General features: G+C 38.0%; 1 protein-coding gene across 1 annotated transcript in view; it reads right to left on the bottom strand.

Annotated features, from left to right (window-relative positions):
• The window catches only part of piezo1 (piezo type mechanosensitive ion channel component 1 (Er blood group)), a gene marked incomplete in the record, with an annotated part of 82,062 nt that overhangs the window by 14,076 nt on the left and 44,909 nt on the right, over nucleotides 1-23,077 (bottom strand). Inside the window, 29 exon segments of the mRNA XM_014000710.1 lie at nucleotides 2,205-2,393; nucleotides 3,415-3,673; nucleotides 3,835-3,990; nucleotides 5,559-5,668; nucleotides 5,786-5,958; nucleotides 6,072-6,128; nucleotides 6,384-6,522; nucleotides 6,616-6,716; nucleotides 6,825-6,890; nucleotides 7,065-7,147; nucleotides 7,300-7,389; nucleotides 8,193-8,358; nucleotides 8,660-8,756; nucleotides 9,290-9,533; nucleotides 9,670-9,826; nucleotides 10,648-10,752; nucleotides 11,802-12,006; nucleotides 12,183-12,383; nucleotides 12,641-12,766; nucleotides 13,071-13,247; nucleotides 14,875-15,041; nucleotides 15,244-15,353; nucleotides 17,914-18,072; nucleotides 18,254-18,402; nucleotides 19,258-19,439; nucleotides 20,753-20,858; nucleotides 21,483-21,663; nucleotides 21,784-21,863; nucleotides 22,018-22,121. Coding sequence (XP_013856164.1) covers nucleotides 2,205-2,393; nucleotides 3,415-3,673; nucleotides 3,835-3,990; nucleotides 5,559-5,668; nucleotides 5,786-5,958; nucleotides 6,072-6,128; nucleotides 6,384-6,522; nucleotides 6,616-6,716; nucleotides 6,825-6,890; nucleotides 7,065-7,147; nucleotides 7,300-7,389; nucleotides 8,193-8,358; nucleotides 8,660-8,756; nucleotides 9,290-9,533; nucleotides 9,670-9,826; nucleotides 10,648-10,752; nucleotides 11,802-12,006; nucleotides 12,183-12,383; nucleotides 12,641-12,766; nucleotides 13,071-13,247; nucleotides 14,875-15,041; nucleotides 15,244-15,353; nucleotides 17,914-18,072; nucleotides 18,254-18,402; nucleotides 19,258-19,439; nucleotides 20,753-20,858; nucleotides 21,483-21,663; nucleotides 21,784-21,863; nucleotides 22,018-22,121 — 4,139 coding nt within the window.

Below are 23,077 nucleotides of genomic sequence, written 5' to 3'. Positions count from 1 at the left end.
TTAAATTAATTTAATTAAATTTAATTACTTTTACTTAAAAAAATATTCATTTAATTTAAAAACAAAACAAATGCTATACATACAACAAATAATAACACAAAAATAAAATGAAAGGTAGCAGAACGAAGAAAAAAATTCTTATTAATATCTGCCCCTTTTTTAAAATAAATAAATAAATAAATTCAAACAACAATAATCTTCAAATAACCAAACATAACAAAAACTTAAACTCCTTCTCAAACAGCAGTTCTTATGAATGTACATTTGACAAAATGTCAAATAATGTGACAATTATTTGACAAAATAGTGTGACCACAGTAGCTATCAAATAACTTTTTATTTAACATTTTGAAGGAGCAACATAAAAAGGGAGGTGGAAACACAGCAGCACAGAGTTTGTGGTCAAGGATGAAGAAGATCACAGGCTTTGAGGTCAGGGAGCTTTGAAAGCGATGAAAGCCAGAAAAGATGATCTGAACGTGTTTTTCAACAGGTCTATCTGCAGAGAACGCTCAGCATTTTCCTCTCCGTCCCACAGCCACGCACTTTTACCTCCCTGTTACAAACCTTAATATAACCCTGTCATCATTAGGAAACACTGGGACCCTCACCCCTTCATATACGTTCTGCACATTCCAGAGTTCCTGTCTGTTCTGCATCCAGACATCAATTGCTTGTAAATAACAGTTTGTGACTGTGTTGACAACTTGGTTTCCTGAACATTTTCATAAAAATCCAGCTTTTCTCTGTTAAAAACATCCTCTCACMGTAAGATCTTATTAAGGATACAAAAGGACTGCGCTCTTCTGGACAGAGATCTCACTGGGGKTCACAGCCTCGAGTGCATCTGTCAACACTCAGCATGCTGAAGAACTTTAGGCATTAGGATCTCTACGGCTGTGTCCAAATTCAGGGGCTGCTTTCTTTGAAGGTTGAATTTGAAGATTGATTACGTCAGAGATGCACCGAAGGCTGGTCAAATTCGACCCGCAAATGCGCCCTCCTTTTCCCCCAATTTGAGGGATGGATCTGATGTATCCTTCTCAGCCCACTCTATCCAAAGATGCATTTCAGGCTGACCAGGAGATTTTTGTTTGCTTGTAATGGTGRACGAAGCGAGAGACAGGAGTACAGTTTTACATTAATATCTGGAGGTACAAAAATCTAAAGTTTAAAGCGGTTGTGTTGTTAAGCTTTTGTCATTTGCATAGACATGTTTTTTATTCTTTTTCTTGTCATAAATCGTTTTAAACAAGCTCATTTTGCGGGTCCTTTAGTTCTTCATGTATTGCATCTAAGCTAATTTTGTGAATTAATAATATTAATATGTTAGTATTTTGCTCATTTCAATCTTCATTGCTTCTGTTTAGCGTTGTCACAGTTGCTAGATGACAGATGGCTGTGGTAAGGGCGGGAGTAAAGCTGAAGACTAGGCTGTCCAAATTCAGAAAATATTTCTTCCAGTTCTCCTGGTCAACAAAGGACCTGTCCCTCATTGACAGGTAGGCTGGGTCCTTCGAAGGASGCAGCCTACATCTGCATTCTGTAGTTTCTCTGGTTAGTTAGCCATCACCTATCTGTCATTCTGAATCTGGACTCAGTGGATCATAGCCCTGTCTTGAAAGTGTGTATTCTCTTTTCCCTTTAAGACACACATGCTCCTCTTTGCACGGTGCTTTAGTGTTCTTGTTGTTCATGATGAGTACCTCCATGATGTATTTCATTCCAGCAATTTCAACTCATTAGTTGACCATTTGTCTGAACCTGCTCTGTTCTGTTCAGGATCTGTCACAGAGTCAAAACAGAGACATAAAAACAACCAACCAGGCTYGCTCTTGCCTGCAGACCATTTAGAACCACCAGTTTAACTACCATGCATGTTTTTGGACTGTGGGAGGAAACTGGAGTACCCGAAGGAAACTCACACGTGCACGAGGAGAAAATGCAAACTCCACACAGCTCCTGTTTAAACCAAGGAGCGTGCTATGAGAGGAGCTGACCACAAACCACTCTGCAGTGCTAAATCTTTGAAAATGGGTCAGTTTGTTGTGTTATTGGGCAAGACAATAAATCTAATATTGCCTCATTGTTTCAGGTGTTTTAAACTTTTCTTCTGTTTGCGCACTTTGCATTATATACATTGAAACAAAATAGACAACTAGAATTATTATTTGTGAAAACAGTCTTTTTAAACACAAACTGACCATCAGAAGAGATCTATGGAAGAACAGAACCAGCAGCTGAAGCAGATCATATTTGATGTAGTTGTCGGTTTTCTCCAAGCCGAAGATGCGTGGTGGGAAGTAAGGCTTGTCTTTATTCAGGGTCATCTCATACACACTGTTCCAGGGGAAAAATCCAAACTGGAAGATGTATTTCAGAACCACCATCACCTGGAGAGAGGTAAAACAGCATGTCATTCCTATCAGTAACTACGTAAGGTTACTCTGACCTGAAAATTTAATTATAGCATAAATCAATACGTCTTTTATCCTGATAAGCTAAGAAATGCACCTTAGTGAAAATAACTGTTCTCACTCCATTTGCAGGTATGATTATGTCTGCTTGTATGATGCACACAAGTGTGTTGATTTTTTTATGAGCACTAGTTGGTTTTTCTTGTATAGTTTTACACATTTAATTAAAAGCTCCATCGGTCCAAATAAAATGCTTGAGAACTGCTTTGATGAAAGCATTTCTTTTTTCCTGAGCCAGACATTTCCATCTGTTTCTAACAGCTGGTTTTAAGGTCTGGAGTAAAGTTGAGTGGCTCCCTCCACCCCTCTGTTCTCAGGAATATGCTTCTTTTGATAAATTTAAACTAAAGGATCAGAGGAGTTTAGTTCATAGATTTGTAGCTTTTCTTCATTACGTAAATAGAGGTGTTTTGGGTGTTTGTTTAGGATGTGATCTGTACATATTCTTAGGGAAGTGTTCAAAATGTGTCCCACAAGGGRGGAGACCTACGGTCAGACCCAGGACTCAACCCTCCGTGTGCATCAGATTTAAAATATGCCATCTATCCTTTATCTTCCGCTTGTTCCAGAATCGGGTTGTGGGGGCAGCAGCTGGAACAGGGAGGACATTTTTTTCCCCACACCCACCTCTTCCAGCTCCTCTAAGGGAGAGTCTTCTGAGTCCAACTGGATGAGCTGGAGGAGGTAGCTGTGGCTCATTAAGGGGAAAGGGAACATTTTTAAACTTTCCAGGGCCTCGAAATCATTTTTTCAAATTCACAAACTTTCAAAGATTTCAAGGACCCGTGGGAACTGTGTATAATACAACTGGGGCATTTGATTTATTTTTATTCTGTGTCAGTTTTTTGTTTATGAAACAAAAAAACTATTCCTGCAAAATCAGTCTTTCTGACTTGTAGTGGTGTAGAGCTAAATCCATAGAGTTCATCGTTCTTACCTCTGTGTAGACTATAACAGTCATCCAAAACCTCTTCGTTGGTCTTGGAATGGACAACATAGCCCAGAGGAAGACGAGCATGGGCAGGACCAGCGATATGACCGAGGCGCTGACCACGTTGTTCAACACGATGATGAAGTAACAGACGAGCTCTGAGTTGGCTGACAGCACGGTGTACATGGAGAGCAGCAGCTTCAGCAGACGGTTCTGGTTGTTGAAGAACTCTCTGCTTTGCTCCAGCTCCTCGATGAAAAAATGCCTGATGAGTGAAAAGAAACAAAGTTATACATCTGGTATATTGGTTGTTATTGCATCCCTCACCTCATTAACTGATAAAACCAAAGATCAGAACTAAAAATAATAATGATAATAACTGTAATAAACTATTGCTGTGACTCAGTGTTGGCCTTAGCGTCTTACCTGTCTGACAGGATCTCACTGGCTGTTCTGGAGTGTCTGTGTGGTTTGATTGGATGTAACCCAGTACTGCTCGACTGGGATTCTACAGTCAGGAGATTGGCACTGCTGTTTTGTCTGGGACTTGAAAGGTCCGTCACACCTCTACTTTGTGTGGAGCTGGGACACACATATACAGTAGAACTCAAATACAAAAATTAGATTAGGACTTTGTTAAACATAGCTCTCAATACAAAAGTTGAAGTCTACATCAAACTGTAACATTCACTGTAACCAAAGACACTTTGGTATACTGCCGGAACTGTGGATCAAACCCCCAATCCTGACTGAAAGAAAATCTCCCTGCCATGGGACTAAAGTCCATTTGTGTTTTCTAAATGGAGTCTATCATCAATCCTTCACAACAGCTTTGAACAGAAAAATATTGGCAAATGCAAAGGCTAGTCACCCACCACTAGAGAACATCACAATCAAATGAAAGGAGAAGAAAGAGGGACATCTATGCAATCAGGTCAAGAGATGCATGGACACTGAGAGCAGTGAGGAGACAACTTGAGGCTAGAAATACAAATACAAAGGTCAACCACGCTCTCAAAATTCATGGCCACCTTCTCATCATTGACCCTTCAGATAAATGAGAGGACATCAAGATTGTCAGCGAGATCCTGAAGGCTAAAGCAGACATGTTTCTAACTGATGCCCTTGACACGTTTCGTGACTACTTTGAGGTTTCCAATATCTTCTCAATGTCTAGGTTTGCACTTTCAATGTCATCAAAATGTGTGGAGAGGGTCTCTGTAGCGGGTTAAAACCCACAAAGCAACGGGTTCAGACAACATCCTAAAACAAGTCCTTAGAGACTGTACTGAAAACATGTGGGTACTGACTGAGTCTGTTACCAAAAACACTCATCTTTGACATGAAAGATTACAGCTTGATTAGGGATGCACGATATATTGGCATTAACACCAGTATCGTCCAATGTTGGTCATTTTTAGCATATCAATATCGGTCCGATAAGCAAAACTGGGCTGATATTAATGTCTGATATTGATTCCTGCTTGTTGCCATTTGTGTTTTTGTTTTGGGAGGGGAGATGGTAGGTCGAACAGTATATATTTGATCAAAATAGTGTTAGTGACCCTGCACAGCCAGGAATAACTGAGCCATGTAGAGAGTAGAGAKCCATGTCAGCGGTCTGATAGTTTTTTACGGTATCGAAAAAAGACACGTGTGTTTTATAAACAATTTGTGTTTGTGAAATATTAACAAATATTGGGCAAAACATCAATATTAATATTGGATATTGGATATGGATGCATTCCTAAGCTTGATGGATCTCGTGCAATGCTTCAAACTGGTCTTTAAAAAGACACAGTTGTCATCTGCGTAGAATGTTACTTTTATGCCAACCAAAGGAACATGTTTATATCCGACTCAGCTTTATTTTCCTTTCTGCTCTCCCAAGTCCTGTAGCAGGGATGTTTCTKTCTGACTGCTCTTCCTGGACTTAATTTTTGTTATAAGCCTAAATACCAAAATTGAAAAATCCCGCATATTCTAATCAACAAACTGGTGGTGTTTGAATGACAACGATCACTTCATAACCATGTAACACTTTCTGTTTTTTCACCACAAAAAGACCTTCCTCTTCTTTGATTTCTTCATTATGAATATAGATTAGTTTTATTTAATCTCTTTGAAATAAAGCCACTTTCCAGACCAACCTGTTTCTGATGGAGCTTTCTGCATCTGTTTCATCCAAGAACGTATCAAGTGTGGATATTTCACTGGTCTGAGAGGCCTGATCGTCTCTGGCGCCGGCTGCTACATTACACTGCCATGAGCACAGAGACACAAACACAAGGTTTTATACAGAGGATGCTGAATAAAATATCTGTGTTTAATAGTATGTCATTCAGTCTTACAGATCTGTGCCTGAGTTTGTGTTTACCTGCTCTATTTTGTGTATGCTGAAGTAGCGCTCGTTGCACAGAACTGTGGAAGTATCACTGTACTGTTTCGTGAGCAGATTAAGCCACCGAGTCAATCCGTCCACCATGGCCAAAATGATGGCCCACAAGAAGCACAGAATATCCAGGATCTTCTGAACCATCTCACCGTGAACTTTAGGACACAATACGTTCAGAAGAAGAATAAAAGGCAATGAATCAGTGGGCACTGCAGACTTACAACAAGCACATTTTGTGATCTTGTTTATAGTGAAAAAATGCTCCTACCAGACTCTTGTTCCTCATTATCCTCTTCCTCCTCCTCCAAAATATCATCCTCACATCCTACACATGTGGTGAATAGAAGTTTTATAAATAAAAGTATTACCAATAGTTCAGTTCAGAACAGTCCAACTCAGTTCAATTATAATTTACTTCAATTTAATACAGTCAGATTAAAATTTAAACTGACCATTTATGGTTCAGTTCCTTTGTAAGACTCTGGGTTCTTAATGCTTTGTCACTGAGTGTAACTGATACATATTAGCAACTTTTGTCTAAAAGATAAATTATAGCAAAAACCAAAAGCAAGAGTGTTACCTCTCAGAGAAGAAGCTTCCTGTCTTGATTCCATTTTTTCTTGACCCTCCTTTTTCCTGAGCTTCTTCAGGTATCTCTGGTGTCTCTGGCGTTCCCTCAAAGCTGTTTTCACACTGGTCACCCATGCCTGGTACGCTAACTGAGATAAACCTTTCCGTGTAACAGCTGCAGATGTCTGACGGTGTATAAACTGAATTCATTGAACAGACTGTAAATTAGTCGCGTTTCTGACCTGAGAGGCAGTTTGCTCCTTAAGTTTCTTGTCTTCAGAAGTCAGGTCCTCTTCATCCTCACTGTCAGATTCAAACAGGTAGTACTCTCCTGAGTGGATGACTGCAAATTAAAGCAACCAATGTCTTCACAAAGTACACACATTTACTAGAACCTCATTCATGTGAAGCCCCTGGATCTGGCTTGTTCTGGTAATAATTACATTCATACCTGTAGCATGATCAACCCACGGCTGGTACCAGTTCTTCTTGGACTTAGTCTTCTCTGTTGGAGTTCCTAGAGCAGAACAAATTTTTGATTCAGGGGATTTATAGTTTAGGTCAAGCTGGCATGATAGTATGAGTTAATAATAAAAGCTGAAAGTGTTTCACATGACTGGTAAAAAAAAAAGATTTTATGTCTGATGTTGTGTTTCCTGTAAAACAGGCAGCAGATTAGTCCTGTTAGTACCAGAATCTGGACTTTCAGTGGAACTTTCCCGTGTTTTCTTTCCTTCTTTGTACTTCTGCTGCTTGGAGCGAATTCTCTGCATCCTGAGAACGAAAACAAATTCCTTCTTTAAATCTCTTTTCCATCTCTGGTTTTTTTTCCACTAATAACATCAAGCATTTAAATCAKGGTCTCTGCTGATCCAACCTGTTCATTCGAACAACTCGTTTCTCAAGCTCCTGAAAGAAAAACTTACGATTTTTTCAGACTTGACAGGGACTTCTTCTCAGTCTGCTGGTGGGCCCTCAGGTTCTTCATTATGCTGGCTCTAAAAAGCTCAAACCCCCTGAAAGACACAAGCAGCTGTCTGAAAATCACAAAACAGGCTGTAGCTCAGAGAATTTTACAAATATTGAACTAAATTTTGGTGTGATAGTAGCTGAGTCATTTATATCATGTACAATGTTTCTTATCTGAAACAAAGCATCACTAAATCTATCATTTCACAACACAACAATTTTAGTGTAAAGCTCATTAGTACAGCATTATCGGCTTGATCTGTTTTATTCTGAGTGTTTTATGTGCTGCAGAACAGGAACCTGCTGTAAAACAGCAATTATGCTGAGTCAGGCTTGATTTTTTATAATCTTTTCCTGTTAAATAAATAAATCAAATCAAATCAATTAATCCATCACTGCAGTAACTAACACTGTTCAACAGGTCTCGATCAGTGCAGGAAAACAAAATCCGGAATCAGTTGACAGGTGGAGCGCTGAGCTGAATTTCCTGGTTGTGGTTTGTTTCCACACCAGCTTCATAATGTTCAAGTGGAGAAAGAGGTGTTGTTTGTTGCAAACTCACTCTGGATGTCCTGTGCTTCTGCCACAGAGGAACTACAGAAACCATAAAGACTCAAACATGACTATTTAGAAACTTTTATCATTTAACCTTTAGAAGCTAAAAACAGCATTCATTTCTGAGTTTTCCAGGAACTGATAATATSATGCTTGTATTAGTTTTGAAATAGCTTAAAGTTCTGTCAAAACAAATCAGGGATTTCTCATTTTTCTGAAACTGACTCRTTAAAATGAAAAATTGCAGGAAGCAACAAAAGATCTGTTCCAGTTTCTTTGAGTAACTGAGTTTTACCTTGATGCCTGTTTAGCAAAAGCCTGCAGCTCTGCCGTCACGTGCAGGAAATAAAAACTGAGGAAGACCCTCCTCTGCAGCAGCAGACAGAGGAAACACAAACTGTCCCACAGAATCCCTGCTTCCTCCACTGGAAGGCTGCAGGGTTCAGAACTCACAGCGTTAGCTGACAGGAAAAACACAGGAAAGTATTTATTTAGTCAGACTGACTGTGAATAAACAACTAAATAAATATTACTTTCAAAACCAAGATATAATTTTATAAAGTTTATATAATTTAAGTAATCTAAAACAGAAAACTTGTTTGTAAAAATGCAAGAAATTCAGATTTAAATTACTAATCAAACATTATGAATACAAACCATTAAACATGATGAATTACATTTTATTTTATATGTCATGAAGTACAGCTGGTAGTTAATAAAGAAATAATACTTCCAAATAATTTAAATTCTTTAGGTACTTACGATCATAATATCCTTTAACTGTGCAAACCAAGCTAAAGAGTTGAATTACCCAACAGAATCCCTTCTGCATTTCAAACACAAAAACACAGGCCAGGATCTGCAACACACACAAACACACATGTACGCACAAAGTTTAGAGTCCTACAAAGTCTTTTCTCTTTAATTTAAACTTCCGAGCAAAATCAATTTTTAAAGTTTTGTAAATGGAGCATTCAAACGATTTTATTGAGGTTGCATAACAATGATGACAGAGTTCCTTATAGTCTCTGGTAAAACTAACATCTTCATCACTCCACCAAAGTTCATTATGTTAGAACTTACAGAATCTCTAGAACTTTTTCACTTTTTTTATATCGTTGCAGCCCGATGCGGCAGTCTTTTTAATAATATTTTAATAATCTTCACTCTGTAACCCATAATGATAAAAATAAAACAGAATTTTAAACAGTTTTGTAAAAATATTTTTAGAAAGAACTGAAATACTGCATTTTCATAAGTACTCAGACTCTTTGTGTTGTTGAAGGACCTTTAGCAGMAAACACAGCCTCAAGTCTTTTTTGGGTCCTCAAGAATTTAATTTCATAAACTTTGAACTTTATAAAGACCAAAAAGCGTAAGCTTCGTACTCACAGACAGCACGTTTTTAGAAATGATAACTGCCACGGTGTAGATGATGAGACAGTCCCACAGGATGAGGCGAGTCCTCGATGGTTTCACTAACAGTTTGGTTCCTAGGAGCAGGAAGAAGAAGGAAGCGAGCAGGTAGCCCAGTCCAAACACAGAGATCCTGGTGGCCCCTGTGATGAAGACCACCGAGAGCACAAACCAGAAGAAGTAACGAAACACCAGAACTTTTGCCATGTCCAGGTAACTCCTACAAGACCAGAGAGGAAGAAAAATGAGCTAAATTATATTTAAAGTGCAAAACTTCTGAGAATGGACAAGAACAAAATGAAGATTATTAGTAGTTAATGTAGGTTTGACACTAGAAAAAGGGATTTCAGATTCACCTGCAGTTGATGAAATTCGGCGCCGGGTTGAAGAGTCGACCTTCCATCGGATCAGGCTCGTCCGTGTTCTCCCCTGCGAGGACCATCCACTCCTCGACCCGTTCACACTCAAACACCTTCCACTGCTGGGACGCACACATCAGCAGCACAAAGTCCGCTGTGGACCACAACAACAGAGCCTCAGCAGCAGCTGAAAACACTGAACTCTGCCCTGAAAGTTTCAACTTTTATTGGATGAAATCATGAAGGTCAAATACTGTATGTTCAAAAAAAAAAAACTGGAAAAGCTGGAAAAATGTTGTGTGAGCGCTGAGTGCTGAAAAAATGACTGCTGAAATTTACTGAAGAAGTCAAAACGGAAAAAAAAAAAAAACTAGCATAAAAGTGCAAAACACCAGCTAAAAGCTAAAGAATGAACACTAGCTACAAACTGGAAGTAGCAGAATGGTAGCTAAAAGTTAGAAAGGAAAAAGGTTGTTTAAATAAAAGTTCTAAAAGAATTGAAGGGATAGTGTTTTACTATAGTTAAACTACTTATAAATAACGTTAAATATTAATATAATTCACGGCATCAATCTCCTGAACGAGCAAAGACACCTTAATGTATAAATGGCAAAAAAGCACAAATTTTCTATTGAAAGACTGCAAAAAAAACATACAAAAAAGAAAAAAGGGTGAATACTACAAAAAGTGCTGCAAGTCTTTGATTTTCAAGTAAAGTATAAATGAATCAACAGAGCCGTTATGAATCTGAAGTTGCCATCTTGTAATTCATCAGCTTAGAACAAATCTGTCTCACCGACAAGTAAGTGTCTCAAATATCAGCAAAACCAAAATAAGTATAAATCATTCAGAATAACTTAAAACATGAGCAGAGGGAAATGCTTCCTAAATGTATAGGAAGTGATAAAAATTCAGAAACAGATTAAATATCAAATGTTCAGATGTACAAACAGGAACATCTCTGCAGAAACTGACCTATGAGGTTTTTGGAGTTTGGCACAGTGTAGAAGTCAGGCAGATAGATCCATTTGATGAGAGCTGAGTTCATCAGAACCTGAGTGTTCCACCTCCACGGGTAATCTGCAGAAATCAGATACACAGGACAACAAAGAGGAGTTTCATCATTTCATGGAAGGTGAACATATTTATCTGTTTCTTTCTGTATTGTTAGCAGCACATTTCTTGAACCAAGGGACAGGATTAAATGAAAATAAAATAATCACTGGATGTATACATCTATCTGCAACTGTGAGTCAGCTCAATGGTTGCCACAGTTAATTTATATTAGCTGACACAAAAATGACTATAMATCTCAGGTTTGAAAATATTGGGCTAAAATTTGATGTGGTGGTAGCTAAAAGYCGTTCACAACACATACCATGATGGTCAATAGATAAAGCAAACTCTGGAGTGTGAGGGTTTAAGGCCCWGTCACACTAGACAACTTGTGAACATTTTAAAGATATCTATGTTGAAGCTGGAATTGAAAAAAATCTACAGGAAGCTTCTTGTTGGCGTGTACATAATGTAATTCTAACAAACTGTTCAAATATGCAACTTTTATAAGCAATTTAGACATAAAAATGTTTCATAAGTTGGCATAAGATGCCTAGTGTGACAGGGCTTTTCGTGTGAATAAGCACAGGCTGCAGTGCAAAAAATATGGRAACATTGATTTTTACTTTCTTCGTGATTTGCAGAAAAATTTGTCCATTAATATGTTTTCATGTCTTCAGAAAAAAATCTTTTTAATTCTAAAAAATGCCCACTTTTCTCCACAGGCTGCTGTAGAGCTGGGAACTCACTTTGTACAAGCTTGATCATTTCCTTTTTTAAATGTTTGCTGGAACTCCCAATGACATCACGACACTCTCATAAACAAAACAAGCCTTTTACTAAGCATCTGATAAATTGCTAAATTTAATCAAACTAAATATCTTTTGGAAGTTCTTAAGATGAAGCATTGAAAAAAAGAAAAGAAAAAAAATCCTCTTTGTGACTTATTTAGTTAGGTCTGGTCACATATGACTGTATGAGGCGTACACAGGATAACTCCGCTGTATAGAGTAAAAACAAACCTCATCTTTCCATGACAATTAGATGAGTTACGTAAATAAAGGAGTACTCACCAATGCAGAGAGCAGGAGGTATGCCCACACACAGCAGGTACTGGTAGATCATGAAGATAGACAGGAAAATACAGTATTTGGGCCAGATCTTAGCGATAGCTGCACGCCGGCGCCTCACCAAGATGGCCACCAACCAGCAGCCGTGGATAATCACTAGAAAGTTCATTCGCTGACCGATCACGTTCACCGTCATCAGAAAACAGATCTTTAAAAAATAAACAAGAAGGAGTGAGGGGGGTTAAAAACTAGAAGCTTAAAAAGTTAAAACTGATTTGAAATGTGTGGCTAAAATAAAAGAGATCATTCTTCTTTTAAAGTTAATTATTACATTTGTGGCATTTTCAAGTTAAAAAAAGGGAATAAATCCAAGGGATCACCCACCTCTAGTCCAAACTTGTAAAAGGTGTAATTGAGCAGGTACTTGAAGCAGGGAATGAGGCCATCATCTAACGTGTCTCTAGTCGCAGTGGGGAAGAGCGCTGGCACACGTGGGGGGGATCGCTGGATCTGACTGTAGTGGTGAGCCTGGTGACGGTACACTGTTGCCTCAAACACCAGCAGTAACAGCACTATCAAATGGTTCTGCAACAAAACACACAAGATACAATTCAAATTGATGTGAGCTCATCTTTATCTGTATAACTCTCTTTGTGTAGTCGATGGAGAGTTACGTTCAACTTGAAGGAAAACCACCAAAAATTTAAGTTAAATTATTTTATTACATTTCTAAACAAACTCTTAATATTGTTTTTGAAAGACTGGATTTAAATAATGTAAAACCTTACATCTGTTTGTATTTTTACATATACAACTGACTATTATCTTTATTTTACTTTTACCTTGCTATATCCCAGCGCTGTGGCATCTTTCCTGATCCCAAACCATTTGGCTGGATCCACTGGTTCTTTATACAGAGTGGAGTCCATAACTTCTTCTGGTAACATGCTGGTTTCATTTGTTAGAGGCTGTGAAGATAAAAGGTAGAAGCAAAAAAACATTTAAAATGCTAGTTTTATTCCTGCAGAAATTTCTGTAATTTTTAGGAGAGGGCCATCAGGGTCTGGAATATATTCTGGAAAGGACTATGAGGAAGAGCTACATGTTTAGGGTCTCTCATTTCAGAAAGACAACAATGATTGAATCAGTGGCTAAACAAGCTTTAAAACAAGACTAAAGTTTCAAAGGACAGATGATTTGTTGCGTCACCTTCACTTCTGCACATTTAACAGAAGACAGCAACTACATGCAGAGCCTTATGGTGCCTCTTACCAAGCTGCAGTTGCGGGAGTACTCATCAGGGTTCACAACGCTGAGCTGGTAAAGCATTTTGCAGACGATGATGACGCACACCCAGACTGTCGACAGGCAAGACGCCATGGGCCTGAAGCGACAAAAGGGCATCGCCAGAGACCACAACACCACCAGAACCAGATTCATCACAGACGGCTACAGAAAAACAAGAAAAGAGGATGTTTACACTGTTATGCAAAACCAGCCCCATTTATGTAGTTAATATCTTACCTGTTGTAGATCACTCCTTGAACAAAGTCAATTTGGAGAAACAGTTTATTTCATACAGCGTTGAGAAGATAAAAGCAATTAAGGCAAGGAACAAAGCAGAATGCCTCGATATGAAAACAGCTCTTATCTCTAAAACACTTTTGGTAGTTGATGTGGTTTATTTTGTAAACCTTCACATCACTGTTCATTTCACATTACATCATTATTTACACTGAAATCAGTGATCCTTTAGGGGCACAAAAAGCATCAAAAGTGTTAGCTGTGGCACTTTCTGTGCCGCCTGTAATATTTTTAATTTCTGCAGATGTAACGATTTAAATAATATTTACAAAAAACAGTGAAATACATAAGAAATTGAAGCAATCCACTTTGATCTTTGCCGCTTTTGTACTCAGCGTTAACTTCAGTCCTGTTAAAATAAACTATTTCTCCAAACTGAAGCCATTCAAAAACTACCTATAACAGGTAAGATATTAATGCTTTATTTGTTTCCACAAAACCCCGCTTAAAAACAAGTGGAATATTCCTTCAGAGATGACCGGGTATAACTTCTTAATTATAACTCACAGGTTATCACAGGCAGGTGCATTCTTAAAGCTTTACTACAATCTATTCAGAGGTTCATGTGATATTTTGCTAACAGTAAGACAGGGTTGACTCCCAACAGTTACTAGAAAAGTTTTATCTACTTAAAAAAAGTGTATTTAAAATGTGTTTATTTCCAAAAGTAATTAGTGACATCAGTTAGTTGTAGCACTTTCGGTGAAGCGAGGGGTCAAATCTGGCAGGAATCTTATAAAAACACTGGGTGCAACACATAAAACAGACCAGCATCTACAGGATATTTGAGTGAGGGGTATGTGCCCACAAAGTTCTTTATTTTGTACCAAGTTTATTAAAAGGTATGTGCCCAGTACTACAGGGTAAGTGCCTGGTACATGCATGGTACATACCTACTACATACCCGGGACCTATGGGATACATGGTCACAGTAAGTACAGAATACCCCTTTAAAATACTGTTTGTCACATCTGCACAATCATTAGGGATGTTTGTGACTTCAAATATKACTCAGATCTGCATTTTTAAAGTAAATAAAGTGACACAGTGTACAGCACTTTCAAACCACAATTTCTCTGTTATTGTAGTTTTATCATTCCTCCAGTTTTGCTTTGTTTTTTTCAGTCTCACTTACTGAATCTTTCTAATTAAATTACAGTTAAGAACCACAGCTCAAAAACGACTTGGAGTGTGTGTCTACACTGCCTTGTCAAGAGYTTGAATTAGATTATCAGACTAAAATGTTTTTGTTTCCCACACTTCCACCACATTACAGTAGTCCATTTRAGTGGTTGTCTGGGAGAAATGTAAAGAAGCTACTTCTAAAAGTTACAGAATATTGGAACCAAGTTGTTATTCCAGTACAAAACAATTAATGACAGGGTCAGTGTTTGTTGAAAGACAGTCTCCAAGTATCATATTTCATATACTTTATCCACATTTTTATCTCATTCCAGTCCTTTCACACATGCAACTCTCAGTCTGGCTTTACCTCTGCGAGTGCCACCCACACGGTGAAAAAGGCCACAATCTTGAGGATGTGAAGCTCCAAAATCCTCCAGAGAAACCCTTGAATTTTGGTGAGGATGTCGGAGAACTTCCTGGACAACACCAGTAACCTGTCCATCACTAGGCCCCATTTACTGGGTGTCAACTCCACTGGATCAGGAATAAATGAATGAATTATTAGAAACAATATTCAGCATCAAATATCCTCACAAACAAAATTCAATTTATCAGTCGATTTTTATTTTTATGGATATCTTTGTTCAAATTTAAACTACTTAGTTTGGACTGAAACGCACCTGGTTACACATAAAAGTTTAAATTACCAGCATCAATTTGTTTTTAAACGTTTTACCTTCATCTTCAGATTTGTCATCAGTGTTTGTTAACATGTCTTCTTCTTCTTCAGCGTTCAGCCTCTCGTTATCAGAGCCAGCTCTTTCAGCTCTTTCTTTATTCTTCCTTCTGGAGACAAAAAAATAAAACGTTAGTTCCTGTAAATAGTTGGATAATTAAAAACTTCAGGGAATTTAAGGCTGTAATATGTCACGTGTTTCATCATAAATAAGGAAAACGCTAATGTGTATCTTTTTTTTTTACATTTCAAGTCTATTTATTGCACTAGAATTATTTGCCCTTCGCTCTGGCAGCTCCATGTTCAACATCTTTTATCCAATATATCTACCATCTCTCCTCTGCTGATGTTGAAACCAAACACTGTATATATCTGGACCTCCGACAGAAAACCCCAAACTTTAAAGGCAGACCAGGACCAACTTTCCAGGTCAGCTGGTACCAGATCTAGTTGTTCTACATTCCATGAGAGGTTCTAAAGAGATGTCTCGCTGATGTGGTTGTGTGACAAAATTTTTTTCTTCTGACACCACCTCCATACAAGTCTTGTGYGATTGATCAGAACTTTGTGCGGAAAAGAGGCTGAGAGCACGGCTCTGATTTCAGCTCCACTGAGGATCTGCTGGCCGAGGCTGTTAGAAAATACAGCCATCTTTCCGACCTTTCCAGGAAAACGTATAAAGATGGTGAAAGAAATCGTGAAAAGGAGACTGGACAAATTTTTGTTCACGAGGAAACAGCGTGGAGACACAGGCAGCTGCCTGGGGTTGTGCTGTCTGAAAGAGAAAGCGCCTCCACTGAGAAGAGTAGGAGCTTGTTCCCGCATCGGAAACAGTGGAGAACTCTTCATGACAAATTTTCAAAATACTGTTTCTACAATAACAGAAATAACGCCCCTTCCTCCTCCAAGTGAATATAGACAACCATTCTGCCAACTGGCTGAGGCTGTGTGATGTGTGCTGCAGTGAGTGGACTAATACCAGGACTTCTCACACAGTTTCTCTCAAGATCCGTTGTCTTACGACATGTGAGGTATAACTAGGGCCTGATGTTCATGTGACYTACAGGGTTCATGTAGGTTTCAGTAAGTTAAATTTAAGACCTTTTAAAGACCTTTTAAGACCAAACCGACGCATTAACAGAGACAGTCAAATGGCCCCAGAAATTTTAACATAGAAACCTTTTATTGCAATCAGTTTAGCTATTAAAGAATATTTAATTTTAATACAAGAACACTAAATTATTTTAATAAAACAGTCATATCTATGAGACCTTCATATCGACAGCTGTGGACCGCTTCCAACCGAGTACAAAAATCACTGATATCCAGTCAAGTCTCATTGAAAACACACGTTTAAATGACAAGCAGTGGACATGAATGAACTTCTGTTTTTGTTGGTGGGTGTACAAGACACCGTATGTGGGGGCTTGTAGTGGCAAAGAGGTCAAAAACATGGAAGTAAACGTTGCCACTTTTTGCCTGCAGTTATCACAGGATTTGTAGATTAACCACGTACCAAAACTGGTAGCAAACCTGGCACTTCATGAAGACAGATGGAGTCAACCTCTGATTATAGCACTTTACTCTATTTATGCAGCCAACACTTCTGGGAATGATCGAAAGTAAACAAAAATAAGATTTGACAAAATTAAATTTGAGACCTTGGATGAAAATCTGGGCATTTTAAAGACCTTTTTAGGCCTAGAATTTTGATTTTCAAATTTTAGACTTTTTTAGACCCTGCATGAACTCTGGACCCATCTTTTTTCTACTGACTTTTCTCCAGGCTTACCCCCACCTCTCCAGGCTCTCTTCCACCTGCTCCCTACTCTCACTACAGATCTGAATCTTGTCTGCTAACAGCATATTCCACAGGGCTTCCCATCTACTATCCAGCTGTCCTTATACATGTCCTGCACTATCATCTTTTACATACTCTCCACCCATCACATATTTTCTCTAGATCCACAAAGACATGGTGCAGAAAAGGCACAAATTAAATATATTTCAAATCCATTTTGTTTTATCTTAGTAGGCAAGAAATATTGTTGAAAGCCATTGTTCTTGATAGAGTTTTATTGRATTTATTAAACTTCTTAAGGTGTTTCAAATAAAGTCTTGAGGTACGTGACAAATTTATTATTCATCATGGCGTGTCCACAGACTGTTTTAAGCAGAGCTAGTAAGACAAAACACCTCTGTGTTGTTTTTTTACTATTATTCACATATTAAACCCCAGCAACAAGTGTTTTGATTGGTCCCTATGCTTATGACAAACCACATAACTGAGTTCTGATTTGTTGTTAACATTGAATGACCTCATTCCTACGTGTCTGAATAAAACGACTGTTCACGCCCCCAGAGGGCAGAATTTCTCTGATCTTCACCAGGCTCTTGAGCTGAAGTTAAGTATCACTGAACTTCTCCTCTTTGCAAAGTGAATCTATTAATCTTACTGGTCTCTGGTGTCATTGATTAATGTTCGGCCGGGCTTGTTGTGGTTTCTTTGAGTTCCTAGGTTAAAAAACCGAACAGTTCTTTTCTTTAAATGTCAGCTCAGTCTACAGCTGTCTATACAGTCTATAGCTGCTTGCTAATTTTAACAACTCATACCATATAAAAACACACCGACAAGCACCAGAAACAGTAGAAGTGTTCAGGTTGTATTACTTGCGGACTGGAATTACATGGTCCAGGTCAGTGATCTTCATGAAGGGTTTGTGAAAGTAGTGCAGCTGGAGAATACAGGCCAGCAGGAAGAAACCCGGGATCACAATACTGGTGAAGAGTTCAGACAGAGCAAACGTCTCCAGACCAATAGCTGCAAGCCTGAAGAGGAGGAACAGACAGTGTCATTGTTTCAACTTTAACCTGTCTATTTTAAAAGTCACACTGTAGACGACTCACAGGAGGGAGCACTGCTGATAAGAAACCAACATTTTGCATTGACTTTGTTTAAGAGATAAGATGAGGCAATAAAAAAACTTAAAGACTTTATTGGAGCACGTACTGTCCATCTGTAAAACCAGTTAGATTCTTCCAGTATCCAGGGAAGTCTTCAAACTGGTACGTGTAGATGGTGATGAGCACCAGCATGGTGTAGGCCACAACGAGCCACCAGAAGAGCTTCAACAGATGCCTCCAAAGAGAGTAGTACACCTGAGGAATAGATCAGCTTTACTTATTAGGAAATGGAGAGACTACTGTTGTAACATCTAACTTGAGCTATTTTGCAATTTTTGTGAAAAAAAAACATTCAAAATACATCATTTAAAGTTGTAATACATAATAATAAACAAAAAAGATAATATAAAAGGTGAAGCACAATGCCACTGTATGAAAATATTAACTACAGGATGAGTCAAAAGTCACAGGACATCTATTTGTTTAAAGAAGAAAAGGGTAAATTAAATGTAAATAAGATCTGCGTACCCCATCAGGTAAGGAGTGAGGGGTCCTATCTTTGGAAAATTTGCCTGTAATTCAATATGACAACTTTCAAGATGGCGGCCATGTTCTGGACATAACCATTATTTGCTGGTGTATTCAGATATTTTCCCTTTTCTTTCTAAAATAAAAGTGTCAGTGACTTTTGACTATATATTGTTTAATGTCCTTTATTATTTTTTAAGTCTCGTTTTTGTTATATTTGTTATATTTTGTCGAGTTCAGAGAAAATTTAACTGTAGGTGACCCAATTTTAAAGTTTATTTTATCTTGATGTTGTGAAACTCTCATTCCAAGAGTGAAATATTCTAAAAACTGTTGCAAGAGCTGCTTTTATTGTCCAATAAATGTGTTTACATGTGGGTGAAAGGTTATGAGGCATTTCTTGTGTGATACAAATATATTTCTAAATGCTGACAAGACATATTCACAGCTGACCCGGGTTGGATAAAGATCAATCCTCCTTCAGTGCAGATAATTCTGCCCGCTGTCTTCTCTTCACTGATTTATACCCAGATGTTATTATTTAACAAGAGAACCAGAATAAAAGGTTCCATTTCTTCCTACCTGATACAGACAGAGGCAGAGCAGGAAGAGCAACATGTAGATGATCTTGTACGCAACCAGTTTTCCAGCAAAGGAGACCATGATGAACATCCCTCCACACACGTAGATCCAGTATTTAGCGTAGCAGCTCATCACTTTTCTTCCCAGAACTTTCAGCACTGATTCACTTTCAGCCGCTTCTTCTGACAAAGAGGAGTTCAGGAGACAAAAGAGGTGTTAAATGGTAAAATGGGTACAAATCAGTCTTCATACAAATGGGGCTACGCTGTACATGCAAAGACATCCAATGATCACCGTGTACTTTTTACCTTATACACTGTATATATATTTTTCAGCAAAGTTATTGTTATTATTATGATATAAACATTATTTGTTGCTCTGTTGTTGTTTTCTCCATTTTTACAGGTGTGCAGACCGATGTCAAGTGTGTTGTCTTGTGTCTTCTGGGTTTATATTTAACATATCTTCTCTAATCTCTCTTTCAATCTTCCCCATTATATTTCTCCTTTTTTTCCCCTCTTTCTTTTTCCTCTTCTCTTGAAAAAAAGAATATGGGCAACCACACTAGCTGCTAGCTTAATCATAAAAAATAAAACAACTTTACTTAAAAAAAGTACATCCAATGATCACCGTATACATGTATTTGTTACCTTTTTAGGACCATTTCTGGTGTACACACATACCTTATCTAGACCAGTAGTCCTTTTGAAAGACATGTTGGTACACCATTTTTGAGTTGGATGTTAGGTTTAGGACTAAGGCGTTAATTGAGTTTGGGTTAGGTTTAGTTATGTACTGGAGTGTTTAAGCTTAGGGCAGGGCTATTGAACTGGCGGCCCGCGGGCCACATCCGGCCTGCCAATTGGTTTATTCGTCTCTTAAGCCCAAAACCCCTTTTTTCTACTTTAATTACTCTAAGTTATTTTAGCTAAACATAGACATGTTTGGTATCTACAGAAACGTCAGAATCTTGGCTAGAAGCTGGTAAAAACCATTTCTATAAACACTCAAGTCAGTTACAACTACAAGCAGTTGAAGATAAAATGATGAAAGTGAAAATATATTTTTTTTAAATTTGGCAAGTCAGAGATGTCAAAATATTATTTGTGTCTAATAATAGGAGGCATAATGTGTTCTTTTTGTTTTTGATAATGTGTAATTATCACTACTTTTATAGGGTTCTGTATGTTGTATTCATGATTAAATGCAGCAAAATAAACTAATTCAAAGGTAACAGATCTTTGTAATACTTAGTTTATTGACATAATAACTAATTGCTGGATGTACTGCCCTTCAGCTGTTGACCGGCTGTAACTGTGGCCCCCGGAGCAATTTAGTTGAATAGCCCTGGCTTAGGGTAAGGGGTTAAGGTTAGGCTATAGAAACAACTGCAAATGAATGGAAGTCAATGAACGGTCCTAATAAGGATAGAAATACAAACTTGTGTGTGTGTGTGTGTGTGTGTGTGTGTGTGTGTGTGTTTGTGTGTAATGACCTTTAGTTGAGACTTCCTGTAGTGGTGTGGCCAGTTTGCTCATCCTCTTGAAGTTTTCTTTCACTGATTGGCGTACCAACAACCAGAAGGTTAATGTGAACAAAAGCTGGTAAGAAAAAAATAAAAACAAATAAAAAGTTGTCACAAATTTTGTGTCTACAATGTTTTATATAAGAGATGAAGAGAAAAAACTGAGTTTAGATATAATGGATGTCCATGAGAGTTTGTGGTAAAATATCCCAGAATTCTAAAACTTAAACTGTTCATGTGAAAAAAATAAAACAAAATTAAAGATATCCAGTTGTGCTTTGAATGTTTTCATCATGAAGTATATCTAAAGTATAGATTTCCAGAAGCAGTTGGGCTTTCTTATTTGTTTCATCTAAATCTTTTTGTGTACATAGACATTTGTTTTCTCAGCATACCGCACGATGCATTATTTCGCAGAGGTTTATTGAAGGCTGCAGTGGGAGCAGAAAATCAAAAATCACGACAGAGACAAAAAGCGACAAGTAAACAAACAAAGGTTGAGGTTTGTGTCAAGTCTCTGGCACAGCTAAAAACTGAGCTCAGTTTTTACTGAAGGAACTTGTTGAAGTCGCTGTATGATTTACAAATGCACGTTACATTGTGAAGTTGATTCATATCTCTCAACATACTTTCACTGTAAAATTCATACCATCATAACTGAGCTATTGAACATTTCTTAGAAGAAAGGTTTAAATCTTACCATAGCTCCAAGTCTCAGGCAGGGGTACTGGGCTTTGTCCAGTCCCAGCTGTCTAAGACTCATAGTTCCCACCATGGTGGGCAGCTCGGGTTCTAGCTCCATGGCCCAGACATACTGCAGACAGCACAGGGCCAGGCCATACAGCAGGATAAAAGGAGAACACAGTGTGGCTGCATGCCGCCTGAACAAAAGAAAAGAACAAAACAAAAAGAGTGTGTTCAGACTACCTGTTGTCTCATCAATCCTGTCAGAACAATCTTTACTTCTACTGAACTGCTACAGCTACATGTTTTAATCATACCTGGAACGCAACATCCAGATGAGACAAGCCCACAGCAGCAGAACAAACGTCAGCCAGCTGTGATACATGATGCTCCAAACCTGAAAACATCAACAAACTGCAGATAAACAAGAACCGGCCTGTGTGGCAGAACATTATACATTCATAGTAACTGCCACAAAATAATTTATAATCTGAAACCAGTCGGTGCACACAACTGATTTTGTATTTTTTTCTGTAGAAAATGATAGTTACCATCATGGCTATGAGAGCGCAGACGTAACTCTGCTGCATGACCACCCTGCCCAGCAGGAAAAATGGGCTCTCGTTCAGCTGTCCAAAGTGGGCCTCATTAACACCTGCAGTAAAAGTAACACATTCAGCACCGACAACATTACAGCTGAAACTATAAAAGTCTGAGAGCTGGCAAGCTGCAGCGTTTTTTATGTGTTTTCTGACACCGGGGGGAGTTGTACCCCTGAATATCTCCAGAAAATTTAGACCATTCAGCTCAAGTAGTTTAGCTCTAATTTATTTTATTTACCATACAAACAACTGACAAATATGACTGACAACACAAGTCTGTCAGTCAAAAAACAATAAAATCACAAAGCATCAACTGGGATTTTAAGACTAACTGGAAAAAAAATCTACAAATATTTTAATCATTTTCTGTCTGCAGCTATTAAAGCAATGTCATGATCAAAAAACACAATCTTCCTATTTAGTTTAAATTTAAAAGGCATGTATATATATTTTTTCTTTTTTTTAATTGTCTGTTTTTGTGTAACTACTTGTGTTTGGAAATTTTGTCTTAAAACAGGTCTCTCTTGGAAATGAAATTCTGGATCTCAGTGAGACTACTTGTATAAATAAAGGTTAAATGAAAAACAAACAAACAAACAAATAAATAAATAAATATTTTATTTCATAGGAAGCTGGGCATGTTTCACTGAACGTAACTTTATATTTCTAAGTGGTCTTTAAGGTTGGAGCTGAACTTGCAATATAAGAAGATAAAAGGACCACGATATGGGTGATGGAACCTGTGGTAACCTTTACTATTAAAATAAAACTAAACAGTTTTGAAATACCAAACAAGCAATATTAAAATCAAGCATTGTGAATGCTTCAGGATCATGGATCAGGACTTTGAAGGCTTGTCTACTTTATTGAATATTGAGTTCTCAGATTTAGTCCAAGTTGGGAAAAGGAGGGATAATTGGGCCTCATGCAAGAACCGTTCGTACGCACAGATTTGTTCTTAAGTTGTGCGTACGAGTGATTTAGGAGAATTTGTGGCATTCACCAATGT

The sequence above is a fragment of the Austrofundulus limnaeus genome, unplaced genomic scaffold (assembly GCF_001266775.1).
Source record: "Austrofundulus limnaeus strain Quisiro unplaced genomic scaffold, Austrofundulus_limnaeus-1.0 Scaffold0, whole genome shotgun sequence".
NCBI classification, from domain to species: Eukaryota; Metazoa; Chordata; class Actinopteri; order Cyprinodontiformes; family Rivulidae; genus Austrofundulus; species Austrofundulus limnaeus.
The sequence above is the reverse complement of the archived record's forward strand: the minus strand, read 5'-3'. Positions and strand labels throughout refer to the sequence as shown.